Source organism: Eupeodes corollae, chromosome 2, assembly GCF_945859685.1.
Source record: "Eupeodes corollae chromosome 2, idEupCoro1.1, whole genome shotgun sequence".
Classification (NCBI taxonomy): Eukaryota; Metazoa; Arthropoda; class Insecta; order Diptera; family Syrphidae; genus Eupeodes; species Eupeodes corollae.
The window spans coordinates 19,519,626-19,541,459 of record NC_079148.1 but is presented as its reverse complement, the minus strand read 5'-3'; the positions used below and the strand labels follow the sequence as shown (position 1 = coordinate 19,541,459).

General features: G+C 37.9%; 2 protein-coding genes and 2 non-coding genes across 12 annotated transcripts in view; 3 read left to right on the top strand and 1 right to left on the bottom strand.

Annotated features, from left to right (window-relative positions):
• The window catches only part of LOC129946802 (cytosolic carboxypeptidase Nna1), a 261,648-nt gene extending 253,041 nt beyond the window's left edge, over positions 1 to 8,607 (top strand). For all 4 annotated transcript variants that reach the window (XM_056057138.1, XM_056057136.1, XM_056057137.1 and 1 more), the window contains 4 exons: positions 7,024 to 7,478; positions 7,530 to 7,757; positions 7,819 to 8,013; positions 8,069 to 8,607. In XM_056057138.1, coding sequence (XP_055913113.1) covers positions 7,024 to 7,478; positions 7,530 to 7,757; positions 7,819 to 8,013; positions 8,069 to 8,432 — 1,242 coding nt within the window. In that variant the 3' untranslated portion in view covers positions 8,433 to 8,607. The remainder of the gene's footprint in view (positions 1 to 7,023; positions 7,479 to 7,529; positions 7,758 to 7,818; positions 8,014 to 8,068) is intronic.
• On the bottom strand, positions 736 to 826 carry Trnay-gua (transfer RNA tyrosine (anticodon GUA)). Its single transcript is given in 2 exon segments — positions 736 to 771; positions 790 to 826. It is a non-coding gene; the product is annotated as a tRNA-Tyr (tRNA).
• On the top strand, positions 1,053 to 1,143 carry Trnay-gua (transfer RNA tyrosine (anticodon GUA)). The gene is given in 2 exon segments: positions 1,053 to 1,089; positions 1,108 to 1,143. It is a non-coding gene; the product is annotated as a tRNA-Tyr (tRNA).
• An 8,858-nt stretch (positions 8,608 to 17,465) lies between the features above and the next one.
• LOC129944087 (serine-rich adhesin for platelets-like) overlaps positions 17,466 to 21,834 on the top strand; it is a 274,202-nt gene continuing 269,833 nt past the window's right edge. For all 6 annotated transcript variants that reach the window (XM_056053265.1, XM_056053263.1, XM_056053264.1 and 3 more), the window contains exon 1: positions 17,466 to 20,072. In XM_056053265.1, the coding sequence (XP_055909240.1) occupies positions 18,251 to 20,072 (1,822 nt within the window). In that variant the 5' untranslated portion in view covers positions 17,466 to 18,250. The remainder of the gene's footprint in view (positions 20,073 to 21,834) is intronic.

Here is a 21,834-nt window from a genome sequence, read left to right as displayed (position 1 = left end):
AAACTCACCCAAGGACTTTTCATCACTCTCTCTCTCTTTTTCAATGTCAATCGCGAGTGAATAACCAACCTTAAACGATAATTTCCTAAAAGTTCACCAAAAAGAAAATAAATCAAAATTAATTTAAGAAAAAGAAAACAGCACAAAGAAAGTCAAAGACTAATTGGAGGTGCTCTTGTGTGTCGTTCGTTGTCTTTTTCACTATGAGAAAATCGAAGAAGTGAAAAGAAACTCAACACATGGCGTCAGTAGTTGCTAATTACCTCAGCGAAAATCACATGTTTTGTTGTTTTATTTTTCGCTAAGTTTCTACCAATCTCTATTAGTTCATTCATTCTCAAGACTTTTTACACGAGAACCACGACAAACTTAGGAAAAAAAAAAACTTTATAAAATATTCGAATAATTCGAACACCTTAAGAAATGCTTTCCGCCTTCTTTTGATGTCAAGCACATGTGTGTTTTTTTTTCGAAGAAGAAGAAACAAATGAATTGAGGCCAAATTTTAGTGCTCCTTAAACAAAATAAACACTGATAGGTACAAGCTCTCCCCTCATGACATTGGCCATGAAAATCGATTAAACGTTTCGAAATTTTTTGCTCTTTAAATGTTATACTAAGGAATTTGAACCTGTCAAGTTGATGAAGCTAAAGAATTTAGCAGTTAAAAAGTTAAGAAGTGCATATAGTTTAAAATTATTATGCAGGCTGCTGCCACAAAAATAACGACTAGTTTCCTTCGAGCCGGATTTGAACCAGCGACCTATGGATATCTATGCTCTAATGCCTCTACAGTCCACCGCTCTACCAACTGAGCTATCGAAGGTGTTGCAGATTTTGCTCCAAATAACTTATACAAAATACAAATAGCTTTTGGAGCTTTATTTTGATGTCTTCGACCAAAAAGCTTTACAGCAAAGCATAATCTTTTTCTATAAAAACTTTATGTAAAAAGAGCTTTAGAGCTTTTTGCATGTGGGGAAATACTTTTGGAGCTTGAGAGAATTGGAGCGAGCTTTTCATCTGCACAAATTGACGACTTATCCCCAACACCTTCGATAGCTCAGTTGGTAGAGCGGTGGACTGTAGAGGCATTAGAGCATAGATATCCATAGGTCGCTGGTTCAAATCCGGCTCGAAGGAAACCGAAGATAACTTTTTTTTTGTTAAACCATCACTTTCCCAAATATTTTAAATAAAAATTACGTAGATAACAACGAATGAGACAGATTTGGACGAAGTAGACGCCTTGATAACAATTATCTAAGCTATTATAACTTTATCAATTTAGAAATAAATAAGATACATTACGCCAAACAAACGCAGTTTTTGAAGACTTAATGAGAGAACATTTTTTAAAACTAAATGTTTTGCTATTTGAGTTTTTTCATCCAGCGAGACGTCGACAGGCATTTTCAAAAATAAAAATGATTACGGTGTTATTCTTTTAGAATAAGAACCTTTATTTTATTTAAACATGAACTAAAATTACTGGATTATAAATATTTATCTAAAAATTTAGAGAAAAGTCAGTTGAAAAAATAAAAGTACGTATACGCCTTAGTGAACACCTTAATTAAACTATTGAATTTTTACCTTTTTTTGAATTGATAAAAAATCTCAAATGCAAAATAATCACTAATTCTATAGACGTTATGTAGAGGTAGGACTTGAACTTTAATTAATTGTTAAATAGTTAACATATCCAACAAGCATAGAAGCCTTAGAGAAATCTATAGTGCCCCCGAAGCTATTAAGGACCAAGAAGCCGATGACATATTAAACAAGTCACCTTTACATCGAGCAGTTTAAGAAATGATAATGCAATTATAGGAATATTAAACCATAAGACTGGTTTGGGACATGCTGTCCCATTCATAAGATAATGGATATCCATATAAAATATAATCGGACACTTTTAGTGCTTCCTTATATCCAAGACATTCAAAAACTTGTCAGATATGGACCCTAGCACAACCAGTCTAAGAATTTAACATACTATTCTGTATAACATTTCTCTTAAGACCCTATGATCGTCTATGATAGATAAGCCCTATAAGAACCATACAAATCCAAAAAATACAAAATTATGCTTAGGAGGCTTTAGCCGGCAGGTAACCAAGTTTGCATAAATGAAAAGAAAATGGTTAGTACATTTTTAATTTGGTAAACCAGGCGTAAGCTGATGTCCTACAGATTATGTTACGCAACTGGGATAACATAGATTACCGTCGAGAAAGGTGAAAAGACTGAAAAAGACCAATTAATCAAATCCTAGACGAACTAAGCATAAATGGAGTATAGGTTATTGCATATACTAGGTTAGGTTAGGTTAAAGTGGCCGTCCAAGATGGAAACGGACACACTTAGGCCAGTTTAATGGTCCATTGTGGTACCACATGAATCTTGATTCTTCATCCTAAGCTCAATGGAACTTGTTTGAGTCATTTATGAAACGTGAGAGGCTTATTATGCTGATATAATTTAGAGCCTTTAGATCGTTTAAGAAGAATTCTCCCAGGTAATTCTTACGTTTCGAGCCAGAGCACGGCATGTGCAGAGAAGATGAAGAACTGTTTCTTCTTCGTCCATACAGCTTCTGCAAAAGTCATTTGAGAATACACCTAGTCTCGAGGCGTGCGTTCCTATTAGGCAGTGCCCGGTTTTGACACCTATTATCGAGCTTATATGCGATCTGTTTAGAGAGAGCAAGCACCTTGAACGTTTTAAATATAGTGTTGGCCAGATGTTTTTTGTGACTTGACAAGTGGTGTTGTTGTTTAACCTGGTGCCTGCCCAATACTCAGCGTCTTGCACTAGCAACAGTTTACAAGTTGCGATTGGTATGCCAGTATGTGCCAAATGTGGAAGGATGGGCTGCACTGTTCAGTTTTTGGTAAGTTCATCTGCCTTACAGATAACTGGAATGTCTCTATGGCCCGGCACCCAGCAAAGGTAAATATTAAACTGTTGTGCCATCTCCGTTAGAGCTGATGATAGAGGCGAATAGCAGAGCTTGCAGCTATTTGTTTGCTTAATATGTCAAGAGGTGTTAGGTAGAGTTCCGCAGATGGGGTCGTGCCAAGCGATCCGCTTATACATAGGCAGGCAAAACGTTGGACTTTATTTAACTTATCCCTGTTTATACCTTTCTCCAAAGCAGTCTTCCATACTGCTACAACGTATGCATAGGCTATCACTCTGAAACCCTCCGCATCCAGACTAATTAGGATTTCATTCACCACTAGGTTCCAGAGGAGAGGGGATAGAACACCACCTTGAGGTGTCCCTCTACTTACAAATTGTCTGAAGAGTTATCCAGTTTTGAGTTAATTATTCTGCTAGCAAGCATTAAATGAATTAACTCCCGAAGCAAATGAATTCCAATTATAATTGCTTTAATCTCCAATTAGACCTCAATCAATTATCAAACTGGTGTTTGGTTAACTGTCTTAAACTTAATGTGAAGAAATGCTTCACTATCTATGTCCGATGTGCATTCAAGAGGACACAAGCGTCCACAGGTTTTTCTCAAAGCCCACCTTTGTCTATCAACTTCTACTCTCACCTCCCCGTGGTGAATATCGGGTGCCTAGTACCTCAACTGGAGATTGGGTTCCCCAGTGGAAAGTTGTTGAGGGCAGCAAACGAGAGAGGTGGGGAGAGGTGTTTATACTAAAGCACCTCTCCTTATCCAGACGGCAGCGAAGGAATTCCCGAGATGGAATCAACGGTGGCGTCTAGAGTTCCAGTAAGGTTGAACTACTTATTGAAAACTTTATAGGGCTTCTTCGACTAATTCAGAGCCCAGCCTATAAGGAGCGGTTTTATCCGGCTCCCCATCCTTGGAGTTATACTTAGGATTTGGCCCTCCAGGTAGGGGGTTGTGCCGTCGGGGTGACTTCCTGGCCACGTAAAATCCTCATAGTTGCGAAGCACCAACCAGCCTCGGATACGGACGGATTTACTGTTGACAACCAACGCAAACGAATTAAGGACAACGAACTTCGGAAATGCACGTGGAATGTTAGGTCCCTTAACAGACCTTGTGCGGTCGAAGAATTAGCGGATTAGAAACAGCCATCCAGGAAATACGATGGGATGGGCCGGTGAAAAGAGGATGAAAAACTGCTATATTTATTATGGTGACTGCTACCACGAAAACCAACAGCGCTTATTTGGATGCGGCTTCGTCATTAGAGCTAGACTTAGGCAAGAAGTGTTGAGCTAGGTGCATCAATGAGCGCCTCATGACCATACGCATCAAGGCTAAATTCGGCAACATTAGCCTGACATGTGCGCACGCCCCCACAGAAGAGAAAGACGACAACACCAAAGATATGTTCTTCGAGCGGTTAAGTTTTGCACAATTCTTTCCAGAACTATGTTGAAGAAGTCGCATGACAGTGCATCGCCTTGTCTAAAACCTTTTTTGACATCAAAGGCATCAGTAAGATCTTTCCCGATCTTGATAGAGCAGCGTGAATTCTCCATCGTCGTTCTGCACAAACGGATAAGTTTGACAGGGATGCCAAAACTAGACATTGCTCGGTAGAGCTCTTCCCTATAGATGCTGTCATACGCGGCTTTCAAATCGATAAAGAGATGGTGGGTATCGATTTGAAACTCCTGGGTTTTTTCCAAGATCGACCGTAGTGTGAATATTTGGTCGATAGTGGACTTTCCTGGCCTGAAGCCACACTAATAAGGACCTATCAGGTTGTTGACGAACGATTTCAGACGTTCACAAAATACGGCAGAGACGATCTTATATGCAATGTTGAGGAGACCGATGCCTCTGTAGCTGGCGCAGTTTAGAGGGTCTCCTTTCTTATGTATCGGGCATTCTGAGATTCCAATCATCGGGCATGCTTTCTTCGGACCATATTTTACAGATGAGTTGGTGCATGCTCCCTACCAAGTCGTCGCCTGCTGCTTTGAATAGTTCGGCAGCGATGCCGTCAGCTCCAGCAGCTTTGTTTGATTTAAGTCGCCGAGGTTGAGTGGTTCTTTCTCCCTTACAGTGGAATTCGGTTCGTCATCGCCGTTATATAATTTGGAGAAGTGATCTTTCCATATTCTCAGCATCGACTGCGGTTCTACTACAATGTTTCCTAGATCGTCTTTACAGGCTTCGGTTCGTGGCTGGTACGCTTGGGAGGTTTTTTACCTTTTGGTAAAATTTACGAACATCATTCCTATTGTGACATCCCTCTATCTCCACGATCGCGCGCTTCTCATGCTGTCTTTTTTTCCATCTAAGAAGCCGGTATTCTTCTCTCCTCTTCTGCTCGTAGAGCTCGTGAGCAGCTCTAGTCCTTTTGTGCAGCGCCGTTTTGTATGCCTCTTGTTTCGCTGCGTGCGCTTGCCGGCATTCGTCGTCAAACCAGGGGTTTCTCTGTGGTGGCCGTGTGAAACCTAGCACATCAAAAGCGGCATCTCTGATAGCTGCAAGGCAATGTTGCCACTGGTTTTCAATGCTTAATGCAGGCAGCATAGGACTCCTTAAGAGGTTATTAGAGACTCGATCGGAAAAGGACATGGCAGTCTCTTGCGATTGTAGCCGTCTAACGTCGAATCTTCTCATAGTACTTCCTTGTTTTGGCTTGGATCGGGATATCCGTAGCCGTACCTTGGGTACAACGAGGTAATGGCCTCTCGGAATGTTCGGATATCCTGTATATTGGAGAAGTGTCGTGCGTCGATCGCAATGTAATCAATCTGGTTGACGTTTGATTGATCAGGAGATACTGGAGAACTGCGTACTAGCTACCAGAACGTCTCGCCCAGCAGCAAAGTCGACCAGCCTGAACCCGTTGTCGGAGGTGGTTTCGTGCAGGCTGTATCTCCCAATTATGCCACCAAAGATGTCTTCTCTTCCTAGCTTGGCATTCAATCCTCCTAAGACAATTTTAATATCATAGCCAGGGCACTGCTCATATGTCTTGTCCAAGAGCTCCAAGAATATGTCTTTGGTGTCTTCATCTTTCTCCTCTGTTGGGGCATGCGCGCATATTAAGCGTATGTCGGCGAGTTTAGCCTTGATGCGGATTGTCGTAATGCGCTCGCTCACACTGTTGAAACTCAAGACTTTTTGCTTGAGTCTAGTTCCAACAACAAATCCACACCCAAATAGATGCTGTCTTTGTTCTCGGTAGCAGTCGCCGTAGTATATATCGTTTAAGGTTATCTCTTATTTATTTAATTGTTAAGCACCTATGAACTCATCATCGTCCGACGAATCAGTTGAAATGTCCATTAAATGTTTTATCTTACAACAATTTTGACATCGAAGCCTAAATGTTTCTCTTTTTGTGAACAGCTGAATGAAGTTTTTATTTTTTGACATTTTTATCCAACTCGTTCAACAAGGTATCAAAAAATCCACCTATCCAAGATATCCTATTCAACACGAGATTGAACTCAGCCAATTAGTTTTCGGGTCCTCTTTAAAATATGACAGCTGTCACTTTTAAGTCAAATGACAAAAGATGGCATACTAAAAGTGAAACGATAAAGAAATGTCTTTTAAAATATCACACAAATAACGAAAGGATTGCACAGCTGATGTTCGAAATGGAAAAATTCATTAAAAGGATAAAGGCCCTTCTCTTCACAATTCAATGATCATTCAGCTTTTCTAAATCTTTTCCACTCATAAGATGTCTTTTAAAAAATATTTGAGCGCCACCAAGAATTTTGTTTTGACAGAAAATGTCTTTCTTATGTTTTGATCTCGTTTGCAAGTTACAGCAAACAGTAATGGCCCTATGACATTCACTTGAGGTACTCCTTGTTTTTTAATTTCTTAAACTATTGGAATCGTTTACAGCTGCACAGAAACATTTTTCAGACCACCTTAAGGGATATTCCTTCCCCAATGTCATTTAGTTTTGTGTCATTCATTTGAAATCGAATGTTTTTATTTTTTATATTTTGAGTTGTTAGCTTCTCAAATACTTAAGCAACGATTCTGGAATCCTAACAAATTTTAACTAAATTTATTATTTTGTTTCTGCATAGACCCGAAAAAAGAAGCAACGCAGCAAATCCTCGAGCATAGTCAATCGAAATAACAAACGTACACCGCTCGATATGCCAACAACTGATCCGGGCTCGGATTTGTTTTTCTCCACCGACGATGAAATATTTGCCGATGGTGATGGAGCAGGAATATTTAGCACAGTTCCTCGAGCACGTCGTTATTTGTTACAATCCGATTTGCAACGTCGTTATATTGATTCAATTGGTGATGATTCTCCAACAACAGGGCCTATACAACGAATGCCACCGGAACTGATAGTAACACCAGCAAAACACGGCACTTCGATGACAACAAACAATAACAACAGAATTCCCAGAACACCAGAAAAGCCAAAGACAAGTCAATTACTATCCACAGAATTCCCACCGGTAACAAGAAGAACAAATTCATGGCATAATTTGCACAGAGGAGGGAAGGGTGTACCCAAATTGAGGTAAGAACCACAAGATTAAAGCGAAATGTGTTAAATTTAACTTCATTTTAGGGTCCAAAATGTTGAACAGACCCAAAGAAGTCCGAACGAGGATATATTACCGCTTAGAAAGAAGATATGGACAGGATGCTCGCCAGAGGTTGGTTGCTGTGGGGAAAGATCTCGTCCTCTGTCATGGGTCATACCACCACTTCATCGCAGCAGCAGCAGCAGCACCAACATCAACAACAACACAAAGAGTAAACACAAGGATTTCGATGAACAGGAAGCTCTATTTAAGTAAGGTTTTTTATGTGAATTTTTTAAAAGAAGAATCAATTTGAAAATTTCCTCATTTTAGTGCGTGTTCCCAAAAACTGGTCGCCTGGCAGCAGGAGACGGTAGCCTACAGTCACCGTAACAAGCTCAACTTGAATTTAGTGAATCCAGAATTCTCTGGCGGTAGCAGCGGTGAGAAGCAAATCCCCCAAAAACCAAAGAAAACCGGAAAATCCTCAACAAAATTGGAAGTGGATCCAAAAGTTCGAAAGAACAGGTTAGTTAATCCCTTCCAAGTGTTTTTACATCAATAAACCACTGTTTCATTCTAGAACCAACTTCATGAAGCTCACGGAGACCTCAAGAATCATAAATTCCTTCACCAAAGCCAATGGCCAGAATTCCCTGGCTTCACGGAAGAATCCGATGTCATTCAACCAAAATTCAAACCTCTCTCTGGCCCCGCTGGCTGCGTCATCGAAGCACTTTGTCCCGAAAAAGTTCAAAACAGGTGGTCTAGTGGCCACTGCAGTCCAAACAAACAAGAAGTCTAAACGCCAGCGTTCTTCCTTAGTCAGCATAAACAAACCCATTGAGATTCCTCTGGCGGAGGCGGCAACAGTGCCGCCGAGCCAATTGGAGAACGAGAAATCTTTCGCTCGCAAGGTCAAGACAAAGTTAAAGAAGAAGAAGTGAGTTACATCACTTAAAGGAGGAAAGTCATGATCTCCTTGGATCTACGATATCCCAGTTAACCAAAAAGAAAAACATTCGTTTGCCCATTTGTTGTTTCTGTTGTTAGTGAAATTTATTGTTTCGTTTTTTCTACTTGAGAAATGTAAATTTAAATAAATGAAAGATATTCAATGTTTACTTGAGTTTTATTGCCAATTTTGCACAGTTTATTCAATCTGATAGGTAAATTGTGTGTAAACATGGAATGACTTGGAGCACAGTTGTTGGAAAAAATCAATTTCAAGAGACTTCAGTGCGGTTGAGATCTTTTTTTTCCTTCGCATTTATCGTTGGAAAATTCAAGTGACAGGTGAAATTTATGAATTAGACTCACCGAGTTTATGATGAAGAAACAATTGATGATGGATTTTTGTTGGTTGTTTTATTTTGTAAACATTTGAAGTTGTTTATTTTTTTTGTTTTAAATATTTTGTTTGTTTTGTTGGGGGGAACACGAAAATAACAGAAGACAAACAAGAACAACACCACTTCTTGCACTTGCACGAAAATTCCATCAGTATTTTGACAGTTGATTGACTTGCTTGGGTTTGAGAAGCTGTGATGTAGGGAATTTTTTTTCAAAATGACAGGATATGAATGAGAGGATATAGGGATTTTTTGTGAGAGCTTTGAAAGTTGCACAAGAAAACTACTGGAAAAAGCTATTTTTGAAAGTTTGTTTTGGGGAGGATGTGTTCAGAGATGTGTGAAACAGAGTGGTTTTTGAAATTTAGCTTAAGGGGGTATTCTGGTCTAGAAATTAAAAAAAAAAAAACGATTTTTTTTTTCTTTTCATATTTTCATAGTTGAACTATTTAAAAATATGTCTACGAGAGGATTTTCCCAAATTCAAATTATTTTCGGAGAAATAAGCATTTTGCTGAGCAGCCATCCAAATCGGTTGGTCTGCAACTAATAGAACAAAAGACATAATGGGGTACTTTAAACGCGTTTTTCTCAGAACTGTCTTTTTGAATCTGATACCCACGATTTCTCAGGTTCTGCCGAACCGATTTACTTGAAATTTTACAACAGTCTTCTTTAGGGACTTGTCTACGTCCGGAACTACGGCCATCCCCAAATTTTTGTTTTTACTATTTTTAACAAATCGAAGAATGATCAAAAAGGTGGTAAAATTTTTGTGTTTTTCTTTAGTCAGTCGCCATTTTGTAAAAAAAAATGTTTGTAACTTTTCCGTAGTTCCAGACATTGCGACATTAGTGTAGATTAATAATCTTTTTTAGTTTTTGATTTCAGATTTCTAGGAGAGTTAAAATTGTGGGTATGGTCACGCACCAAATTTTTGAGACGCACCACTCCATCAGCTGATAACTAACGGAATTTTGATTTTTTTTTTACTTTTTATTTTTTTTGTATGCTTCTAATATGAATAAATAATGTGTAAAAAAATTGATGGTAAAATTGTTGCTTGTTTTTTTTTCTACAGCACTTCAAAAATTACCTAAAATTCATGTCTCTAGACCAGAATACCCCCTTAAGGGCGTAACTAATGTTACATTTTAATTTATTCGAAAAAAAAATGAAGAAAGAGTATGTTTTATTATTTTTTCATTGATTCTTTTGACGCTGGATTTCTTATTAATTTCTTTCTAAGGGGCTAGTTATAGCTATCAATGAATATAACAGTATTTAAGAGTGTTTTCTTCTTATTCGAAATACAAACTATGAATTTATAGATTAGAAATCACTTAACGATTTAAAGAAAAACAGAGTGCAACAGCAGTTATTTTGTTGCTCAAAATCAATTTTTCTTTTTTCAGAACAGAAAGCCATTTTCCTGCACAGCTGATTCTATATGTCAAAAAATAGTTTGTGAATTCTATAGAGCTCCAATGACAGATTTGTGTCAGAAAAAAATAGCCGGTAGACTTCAATAAGATTATTTTTTCAATGACAAAAATTTTGTCAGTGATTGATACAAACTAATTTTTAAAAATTCCAATAATTGGGTTCAAAGATATTTATTATTGCCCTCTTATTTTGATATTGTATACCGTTCAGTAGAACCCATGGCATGATGGCTAGTACAATGGACTGTCACGACAGAGGTCTTGGGTTTAATCCCAGCCTGTACCATTTAAATATTTTTGACGGGTAATGCCTCGAGCGAGAAATCGACAAATCCTTCAAGAGTAAGTTTTGCCATATACAAAGTGCTTTCTCAAATTAGCCGTTTGGATTCGGCTTACAACTGTAGGTCCCCCCATCCTTGACAACAGTACTAGCGCACAGGAATGGTTGACAGTTGTAAGTCACAAGGCCCTAGTTCTCAACAGATTGTTGCGTCACCTAATTTATTTTATTTTATACCGTTCTAGTCCATTGTGTACTTCATCATTAGAGTTCAAATGAGGAAATGATTGAACAAGTTTTTATAGTTTAATGACTCAAATTATTTTGAATTTATTTCTATACCAAATGAGATGATTGAGAACTTTTCATATTTATTTAAACATTTTTGGAGAAATTTCCAAAGTCAACTACATATTTTACTGTTAATATTGCGCAGTATAAAAAACAACTTCGAAATTAAAAGTAAATTATTTTATTCAGTTTAAAGTTAGAATTTAATTTAGATTCAAATAGAGGAACTAAATATGTCATTTTTCTCTATTTCTTTCTGTCGCAATTTCTTATTAAATATTTAAGGCGCCAATTTTATATTTGAGGTTAAGTGTTGTGTAAGTTGATTAGCTCTAAGCCAGTTGGGACTTCTACAAAGAATCCCTAAGAATCTACAAGAAGGCACTAAGGAAATCCAAGCGATCTTCTTGTCGATCCTTCTGTGGCAAGATAGAAGAAACCTCTGAAGCCTCTAGGTTACGGAAAACTCTTTAAACTAGTCCAGCGATGCCAAGCTGCTTGAAAAATGCAGACGGCTCCTGGACAAATTCAAGTAATGAATCGCTGAACTTACTATTGGACACTCACCACAACTTGCAACAGTTATATACGTTCAAGTTCAAATACAACATATCCACAAGGTCTGATCACAAGGGATAAGCTACAATGGGCTCTCAACAGCTTCAAACCATATAAATCTGCAGGACCAGATGGAATAATACCAGCCGAATTACAAACGACTTCTGATATAATTGCACCAATCCTTGAGGCAATTTTTACCAGTTGTCTTTAGCTGGTCCATGTTCCCTCGGCATGGAGAGAAGTTAAAGTTGTTTTTATATCCATAAGCAGGTAAATGCTCCCAAGTCAATCCTAAAGATCTACGACCTATAAGTCTATCATCATTCCTTCTTAAGACCCTGGAAAGATTGATTGATATCCATTTAAGGGCACGTATTGATACAAGTCTTCTGTCTTCGTCTAAACATGCCTACTGTAAAGGTAAGTCAGTGGAAAGAGTGTCGAATTTTCCCTCCATCATAAAGAGTTCACTATGGTTGCTTTCCTTGACATCGAAGGTGCCTTAAACAACGTGGACACATCTGCAATCACATCTGCACTTACATCTCTAAATGTAGAGAGTTCGCTTCGGGAGTTAATTCATTTAATTCTTACTAGCAGAATAATTAACTCAAAACTGGGCAACTCTTCTTGCAGACGATTCGTTAGTAGAGGGACACCGCAAGGTGGTGTTCTATCCCCTCTCCTCTAGAACCTAGTGGTGAATGAAATCCTAACTAGTCTGATGGATGCGGAGGGTTTCAGAGTGATAGCCTATGCAGAGGACGTTGCTATAGGAGTTCCAGAAAAGCATCTTAACACCCCAAAAGAACTCTTACAAAATGACTTGGACAGACTAGTACTTTGGGCTGATCGGTGTGGACTGGGTGTTAACCCACACAAAACTGATTTCGTCTTATTTTCGAGGAGATACAAAATTCCATTTGTCAACCCTCCCTATATTAAAGGAATCCAATTAAAATTCTCAGACGAGGCCAAATACCTGGGTCTTGTCTTAGACAAAAAAACTAAATTATAAACGCAACGTACATGTAAGAGTCAAAAAAGCTACTGTAGCCCTCTGTTTAAAGGAAAGCACTCCACGAGACTAGGCGTATTGTCAAATGACTTTTGCAGAAGCTGTATGGACAAGGAAGAGGAAAAAACGGTTCTTTATCACCCTGCTCTAGCTCGAAAACGCAAGAATTACCTAAGAGAATTCTTCTTTAACGATATAAATCATATCGGTATAATCAGCCTCTCACGTTTCGTAAGGGACTCAAGCTGATTCCATTGAGCTTAGGAGGAAGCCTCAAGATTCATGTGGTATCACAATGGGCCATTAAACTGGCCTAAGTGTATCCCTTTCCATCTTGGACAGCCACTATAACCTAACCTAACCTAAGCCGGTTATAATTTTAGCCGACTCTCAAGTGGCGACAATACCGCCAGGTTTGACAGCACTCCCTCCTGGTAAGCTGGGTTTTATCGCCGGGTTACCACTATCGCCAAACCTTTTAACATCCAAGACTGCCAATTTTGCCGTTGGTCGAGTATAAATACCAATCATCGTTTGAAATACATTTGATCTTTTTTGCCCATCTTTGCTTTGGTCAACTTGTATGACTTTTGTATCCACAACATGATGATGATGAAACCATTTTGCCCTTCTTGTAAGCGTTGGAAGATATTCAGATACCCAACGTTTCCCAAAACTGTCAGCAAACTGTTCACATGTCATCCAATTCATTCGAAGAATGAACACATTATCACTTAGCTGTCCTGTTAGCCTTATACCACTCGAAGAACCCATTAAAAAATTATTGGGTGTTAATGCCTCGACACTGTCACTCTCTACGCACGTAGGTAAGAGGCCTCGACATACTCAACCTCCGCCATCATTGTAAGAAGTAATGGCCCAACTATAATAGACTTAACCGAAAGTAATCGAATGTCAACACCGAACGAAGAGTTATCAGAAGTTATCGTCAAAACAAAAAGTAACCATAATGGATTCAAGTAACTTAAGCAAATTTGACATTTGCTTAAGCTCGAGCCATTTAAATGGCTCTTGCGTAATTGCGCAAAAGTTAGCGAAATTTAACGAAACTGAGCAGAATGGTAAGTGACATATAAGGCTGCGTATTGCTTCGTTCCCTTAAGCTGGCTTAAGCTCAGTTAATCTATTATAGTTGGGCCTATATTCATCTTTGGGGTTTCCACTTTAAGACATATGTTTTACTGAACGAATTAATCTTTTCCAACTCCCCCCCCCCCCCCATATGGGGTGAAGCTGAAAGGATAAAATTCCATTTAATTTCCTCATTAACGCACTTTTTCATTACAGCATCGGATCGCAACGTTTCTAATGCATCTTTAAGTTCATTATCTGCTCCTCTGAAATAACTACCATTATCGGACCAAATTTCAATCGGCTTACCTCTTCTTGCAAGGAATCTCTGGATAGCCAAAATACATGATTTCAAACTTTAAATCGCTAAGGTATTGTCTTCAAATTCGGATTTGTTTAACTAATGGCAAAAGCTTAACCCATTCACGCCATAAATGAAGCTGGTCTGGATGTATTTCTTCATCCCTCTGCGTACGCTGCTTCTAAAATTCTTGTAGTAGAATTTCAAGCGAAACTAAATAATTTGCGATATAGGATCAAAACCACCCATATTGTGTCCACAACAGAGAAACATTCCCCGTAACATGGTTTATCTGTCTATCCAACTACCATCGAAAAGACTCTAACGACGTGACACCTAGTGACAACGATGACATTACCTCTTGCAGAAATTTTTCAATAAGTTTATTAGATTATTCACTTTATATAAAAAGACTTCAACGCGAAAACACTGCATGACATTTTGAAATAAATCGCTCACAAAATTATTGTTACCAGTAAGAAGAGCAAACTTAAAATAGCTTTTGACCATGTTTTGGTTATTGCTTTGGGAAAATTGATTGGATGTTAAGAAGTTTCCAATAGGAACTCGTTGATTTTGACAGATGATGGTGGACATAATGCTTATTTTACTTCCTGTCGAAATACCTTTTTTTAATCTAAATGACATGGCATTATGGCAAGTTACAGTGTTGAGCAATACGTGAAAATGACAAAACTCTAAACTCTGAAAGCAAATGACCATATTCAGTGTCTTATGTTTCCTAATTTGATTTTGGAGCAGTTGGAATTTGATCCTAATTTTTGTAGAAAAATCATCTTTAGCCAATCAAGAGGTGTCAATAAAGTTACTTTTTGGTGTGGATTTTGGGTTTTAGGCGTCATCTGTCCGTGCTTCTTTTAAAATGATGCTGGCCAGGCCACTACTGTCAAAGGCGATCACATGGCGCTACGTGCCACTCGATATTCCACTCCAGCGGTTTTATTACATGGTTATCTAGAGCCGAGGCGACGCAGATTGACCACCAAAATCGTATGATTTTACCCGTTCAGGCTCTTTTTTGTGAGGCTTTCGTAAGTTGCAAGTCTATGCGAATAAGCCACAAACGAGATCGGTCCTCAAAGACAACATAATCGATGCCATCGTACAAATTCAGTCTGATTTATGCGTCAAAGTTATTGAAAACTGGGGCCATTTGAATGATTTTCTATTTTACACATAACGTCATCGATAGGGCTTTCAAATCTTTTATACAACTTGTTTTGCTTAACTAGCCTTTAATGGAAATGTCAATACATTGATTGTACATATACTTCAATTCAGGAATTCACTGAACTATGAATTTTATCAAAATTAATTGTAAAGCAAAATTAACCTTGACAGTTTAGTTTAGTTTTGAATTTTTAATGAAAATTATTGACGTTTTCATGAACATTCTTTGCAACGACTGTCATTTGGGTGCGTTCAAGTAATATTTAAGATATTTAAAATAACATTAAATGAAAGTTAAATATTGTATTATTATTCAAAATATAATGAATTTACAATACAATCATCAGATTTAAGTTCTGTGGGAACATATTGACAATGGGTACAAAATTTTGTCACCAGGTTGCAAAACTTTAATACCGATTTAAAAAAAATAGATTAAAATATTAACATTTATGACAAAATCATATCTTTTCCGTTGGTTAAGGGTATAATAAAATGCGAAACATGTGATAGAATTTATAAAAATTGAAATTGTTCTGTCAAATAATAAAAGGAGATCGTTTTTCAAAAATTCTTTCCTGTAGTTTTACTTTAAACAAACCTAATAGAGTGATCACCAATTATTGTAATTAGATGTAAAAAGGTGTCATACCTGTCATTGTGATTTACAACTTCAGAAAGACAGATATGTCAGACACCACCGCTTCTTTTTTTAAAAAAAAATCCAACGAAGAAAACTATGAAAAACAAGATTTTAGATTTGTAAGCTCGAGCTTTTCTTGTTTTTAACAAGAGGTTTCATTTTGAATAACCTAGCGTGTGGCTGATTTGTCACTTATGAAGCTGTCTTCTTTTGACATTTAAAACGTATGGCCAACACTCTTACTTCTAAAGCAGAGTAATACGTCTTAACGATGCATTGAAAATGTTTAAACAACAAAACACAACAAAATTGAAGCTACATCCCAAACAAGCATGTTTTTCAATAAAAGTTTTCGGGTCATGTTATTTTTGAAGGGTTAATCGAACCCTTACAGCCAATGAATAAAATCATTGACCTACTTGATATTAACTGCTTGTACCCAACTTCACGTTGAAGTCATTTATTCCTTATAAAGCTACTAGAACTTCTGAAGGTTCCGCTTGAATATGGAGACATTTTTGAACTTGATTTTTTATTTTAGCCTTAGTTTTTTTTGACAAAATAGTATTTTGAAGCAAAAATACCAATAGATGGCGTTTGAAAATTAATTACAACTCGTTTCCACCAATAGCATATAGGTAAATAGGAAGAATCGATTTTTAGGAAGAGATTAAGTATCAACTAGTAGTCCATATCTAGTATGTCAATTTAAATACCTCTAGTGTAAGATCAACCTTACAAAAAAACGGTTTTGGAGTTAGAAACTCGATATTTACAATTTTTTTAAATATAATTATATATAAACGATTAGAAAGTGAATCCTTTTTCTTGGCTCGAAAATCTTATTAAACATTATGTTTGAACTCTGTTTTAAGAAACTTTTTAAAACATGTTGTTCACATTGGACACAATTTGACATGTCATTTTTTTACCTTCCTGTCTATTTTTACTCTATTACTTAGAAAAGAGATACTTTACCACATCTGCAAAAGGGCAATAATAGCTAAAGAGATCGAATCACTGTTAATTTTGATTTTATATGGGAATATCTAATGACGACACACTTAAGCAGCGTTCACATGAGCGCGATCAACGAACGGCGAATGACTTACAAAATGTGAGTTTATATACGTTTGAAGACATTCTTCCACACAAATTCTTGACAAAACGATAGCAATATAATTTTTATTTGATTTATGATGCATACTTTTACTTTTCAATATCATATATTAATAAATTTAAGAAAACAAATTTATTCGTCAAGAAAAAAATGTATGTTTATACGAACTGTCAAACTTTATTCGCGTTCCACATTATCCACACTCGCAACGAATAAAATAATCGCGCGTACTTAACCTAAAAAAATCATTCTTGTTTTGGTTTCGGTGGTGAATGGTGTTTGGTTGCGGGTCCTTGTCAAACTTCATTCGCGACGACTTCATGTGAAAGAAATGTCAAAATCAACGAATATTCGTTCATTCGTTGGTCGTGTTCATGTAAATAATGCTTTACCCAGCGCACTTTGAGAAGCCATGAAGAGATCTTTTTCTATATGCATCGACTAGCAGTCCATAACTAGTATTTCAATGAATCTAATTCAAGCAGTTTCATTGTGCATGTCCAATCACCAATCCAACATCACTCTCCCAACGCATCCGCAACCCTCCGAATGTAACATCCGCCCAATCTCTCAAAAAACTACAAGAATCTCCCTCAAACGACACTCACGCCACCATATCAACTCAACAATTCTTTTCGAAAAAATTTGCACTACTCTTCTTCTGTCAACTAACCACCAAAAAAAAAAGTTCAACAAACCTCTGAATGGCGTCCGTACCTTCGTGCATAAGCAGCGGTTAAAAAGTACATATTATTTTATACTACAAATTCCGTTCTCTAAATTAAACCGCACTCTAATAAAAACATAATACAAAATCAAAATATTAATCTAATTGAAAACATTTAACATCAATTCCAATTCCAACATCAGAAAAACACAAAAAACAACCTTTGAAAAGAAAAACGAAGTCGAATAAAAAAGAAAAGAATATTCGTGAAAGATTGAAAGAGGAGACGAAGGAGAAATAAAAAAAAAAAAAACGAGAAAAAAAAGAACCGCTTTACCTTCAACTTTTTCTGATTTTTATTTTTTCTCAATTTCCAATTTTCATACTTTTTCCGCTCTTTCTTTGCTTGAATAATTCACAAAATAACGTGGAATTGTTTTTCACATGTGTTTTCTTTATTATTTGCTAAAAATTCAAATGAAAGTCGATTTCTCGTGCAATCAGAAACTCCATACGCAAATGGTTTGCCTCTAATTTGATTTTGGTTCGCCCCTCTTCGGCTCGTCACATTTTCTTCTATTGGATCCGAAGCTAAACGCCTAAAAAGAATCATCACCATCAAGTATTTCAAAAAAATCTGTTTGAATTCTCGGTTCGTGTGCCCTCAAATCTCGGTCGTCAGTCGTCATCATTGTTAGACCCGATTTCGATTCTCGCCAACGTCGTCGTCCGTAGTCGTCGTCGTCGTCAACGTTTTCTCGAGTTTTCCCCCAAAATTGAATTGAAGATAAAAATTCAAAAATGAAAAAAGAAATTAAAAACTCCCGCTTTGATGTTTTAGCATCGAAAAGAAATTCTCTTTCGCTCTCAACGTCATTGGACGAGAATTCCAAAAAGATACAAAAACTACGAATAAAAATCAAAGACTCGAAGCTAAATAAAACGATGCCCGCATCACTGCAAATGGACATGAAATCGGTGCGTGTGCTTGTGGAAAGGACAAAGTTTAATGTTATGTTGAATTCGGAGCACAAATTGAACAAAATCAGACTCAACAATTCTTTAAAATCCTCAGCGGCGTCTTCATCATCTACGTCGTCCTCGTCCACCACAACTTCCACAACCACATCCCAATCAACTTCTACCATCACCAAAACCACCTCCAACTTAAACTCCAAATCCAACTCAACCTCTATAAAAGAAAAAGAGATTAAAGAGAGCAACACTCCTCTGAGGAAGCTATCAAACAAAAATGGGCCTCTGGCGTCATCAACACCCCAGCGACCACCACAGGACTCCGCAAGTCCTCAAAAGAAGACGCCATCAAAAACAAAACCATCATCATTGGAAGCAGCTGGAGAACGATCAAGAGCATCAGAAACAGTAGGAGTTGTAGAACACCAACAGACTATCGATGAGATTTATAAAGTTCGCAAATGCTGCATCAAAATACCCAAAGACAAGCTCCTCCTGCAGCTGCAACAAGGGAAGCAACATATGCCCTATCCCGTGAAGCTGATAGTTCACAAAGCCCGAGGCAGGGCCAAGAAGGATAAGGCCGATCAGAGCGATGCCGACAACTTGCTTATGGTGGAATCACCTTCGACCGCTTCGACAACTACCTCCTCTACCACAGCTAACGTCGTTACCGGCACCGCTACCGACAGAGACGTTAACGCTGGCGCTAAAGGTGCCTCTGAAGCTCCCAGCAAGCCCTCCATTGGACAGAAGCGCAAGTCCTCGGAGAAGCAATCGAGCGTCTCGCCGCCCAAACGGAAGACCAAGAAAGGCAACGAGTTTTTCATCAAGATCGGAGCCCTTACCAGGGTACCCTCGCCTCGGCGTAGATTAGCCTCAAACTCGAGCAGTCCCGAGGACAAACCCCCGCTAACCAGCAAGCAGCGCCGCAAGACGGCCAAAAAGCTCAACACAAAGTCGCTCGTATCGGCACGCCTCTCGCCGTTAAGGCAAAAATTCGGCATTCGGTTCTTCAAGTCGTTTGTGAAAATCAAGCGAATGGTTGCAGCAGCCACCGCCACCGCCACCGCCGCCGCCTCAGCCGCTGCCTTTGCCTCTGCCGCTTCCAACCGGGAACAACCATCGCTGAGCTATTCCCCGCCAAAGACTGCCGACACTACGACCACCCCGAAGAAGAAGAACGGCAAAAATCTGACGGTGTCGTTCCTCGAGACAGTCGAGATCTTTGGCGAATCGTCAGATGAAGACGACTGGTTCGAGTCGGACGCAAAGAATGCTTCGCGAAATACCAAACCCTTGGATAGCTTGTTTGATTCTTTAAAATCGAGCACTCCATGCATTCGCAATAGCTCCACCTCATCGTCAATCAACAATAGCATCGTCAGCATCAACAACAGTAGCAGCACCAGCAGCAGTAACAGCAGTGGTTGTGGCAGTGGAAGTGGAAGTAGCAGTGGCAGTGGCAGTGGCATCCTCAAGAGCAGCATTCTCGACCGCAAGGAAAAGAAGTCGTTCAGTCCGCTTAAAGAAACCGAAACAGAGTCCGAGAGTCCGCGGAAACAGCAATTGAAAAAGGCCAATGAGAGTTTTGTGCGTAGCAGCTTAGAGACGCAAGTTGACGAAGAAGAACGAGACAATGCTGAAGGTGAGTGATTTTTCTGCTTAATTTTTGTTTTTGAAATTTTCTTCTAATTATGTTTTGCCCTCAATTTTTGTGTGTGATCGTTTTTTGTTTTTGTTTTTTTGTACCTACACGACTTGGAATTTAATTAACCATGATTTTGTGTGTGAAGTCGCTCATGACGCGCAATATTTTTTTCCCTTCTTCTCGTCCTCCTTCTTTTCCGTTTGTTTTTATCGATTTTTCCCAAAAAAAAGTGGCAAATTGGAATCAGGTGATAAGTGAACTCTGATAACACCGGATTCCAATCCCAATGGAGGAGAAACATTGAAGGATGATGAAGTTGATGAAGTCAGCAAAATACCTTTTTTATTGTTTGTCGATGTAGGATTTAAGTTACTCCTGGGCGTGGAGGATGGAGAGGGGTGGAGCGAGTGCAAAAGGTGTTGCAATTTCAACAGATGGTTGAGGTTTAAGAAGAATTCGAAATCAAGAAATGGTCGCTTTTGGGCGCGCGAAGGTTCTTTTAAGGACTTTTTTCTTGTCGTATTTTTCGTTTTGTCTTTTATCTATCCAACACAATAATTTTTGCGTTGTGTAATTTGACTTCTTGAAACTGCATGAAGGGGCGCAGAAATGTACATAGGTATAAAGTTATACAAGCTACCTGCATAAGGCGTGTGTTTGTGTTTCGTCTTTCGTGTGTTTGCGCAGTTTTCGAGGGAATTTTTTCGTTTGTTGGTTTTTCTGACAAAAAGTCTTTTCGTGGATGTGTAATTTTTGTTATCGTTTTTCTTTACAATTTAAGTTTATTGTGAATTATCTTTATCTCTTTTTTTTGTTGTTGTTGTTTTAGTCAATAGTGGAGAGAAAATGGGAGATGGTGGGGTGAGGTAAATGACTTGAAAACAAACAAAACTCAGTGAAGTAAACTTCCATGACCTCATCATCGCAAAATAATAGGGTCCTCAAGATTAGCTCTTTTTTTTCTTGATTTAAATTCTCACTTGGTATCTTTTTATTGATAAATTGAATAATTTTAATTAAGTATAAATTAAACAAACAAATTTTATGATTATGTAAATAAAATAATTGTCAAATAAGTTTGTTAAAGACTTAACTGGTTTCTATTGTGAACTTGTTAAGGGAACAGGTGACTTGAGCGATTAAATCTTCTTCTTCACATCTGTTGGGAGGTATTTGACCTTAACCTGAACTACTTTTCGCCGCTGGTTTTTTGTATTGTTTTTTTTTTTTTTTTTTGAAAGGCGGGTTCATCTGTTTTTTTTTTTTATTATTTAACTGAGTGTCGAATCAAAACAAACACAAACAAAAATACAATTCATTTGGTTTTTGTTTACCTTCTTCTCTTATATAAGCTTGTTTTTTTCTTTGCCTTGCCTTTGATATCCCGCAGTGCACAGTTATTTTATTTTGGATGTTATTTTCAGAACCAACCAACAAGTTCAACGATTGTTAAGAGGAGGATTTCAAACTCAGCAGGAGGCTTGAAATTTAAATTCAGCAAAATAAAATCACAAAAAAAAACAGCCGGGGAGTTGGTTTTATATTTTGTGTTTAGAAAATGATTGAGAAAGCGAATTTGAAAAAAGACAACAACAAAAAAAAAACAAATGAAAATGATAAGGAATTGGGTTTTTGATATTTCCGGGTTCAAAGGAACTTCAACTGAAAATAAATGCAAGTCATTATATCAATGAAGGTTCATCTTAGCGCACCGCAGATAGATGGAAAACAGTAGGGGGTATTTTACTTGGGTTTCTTA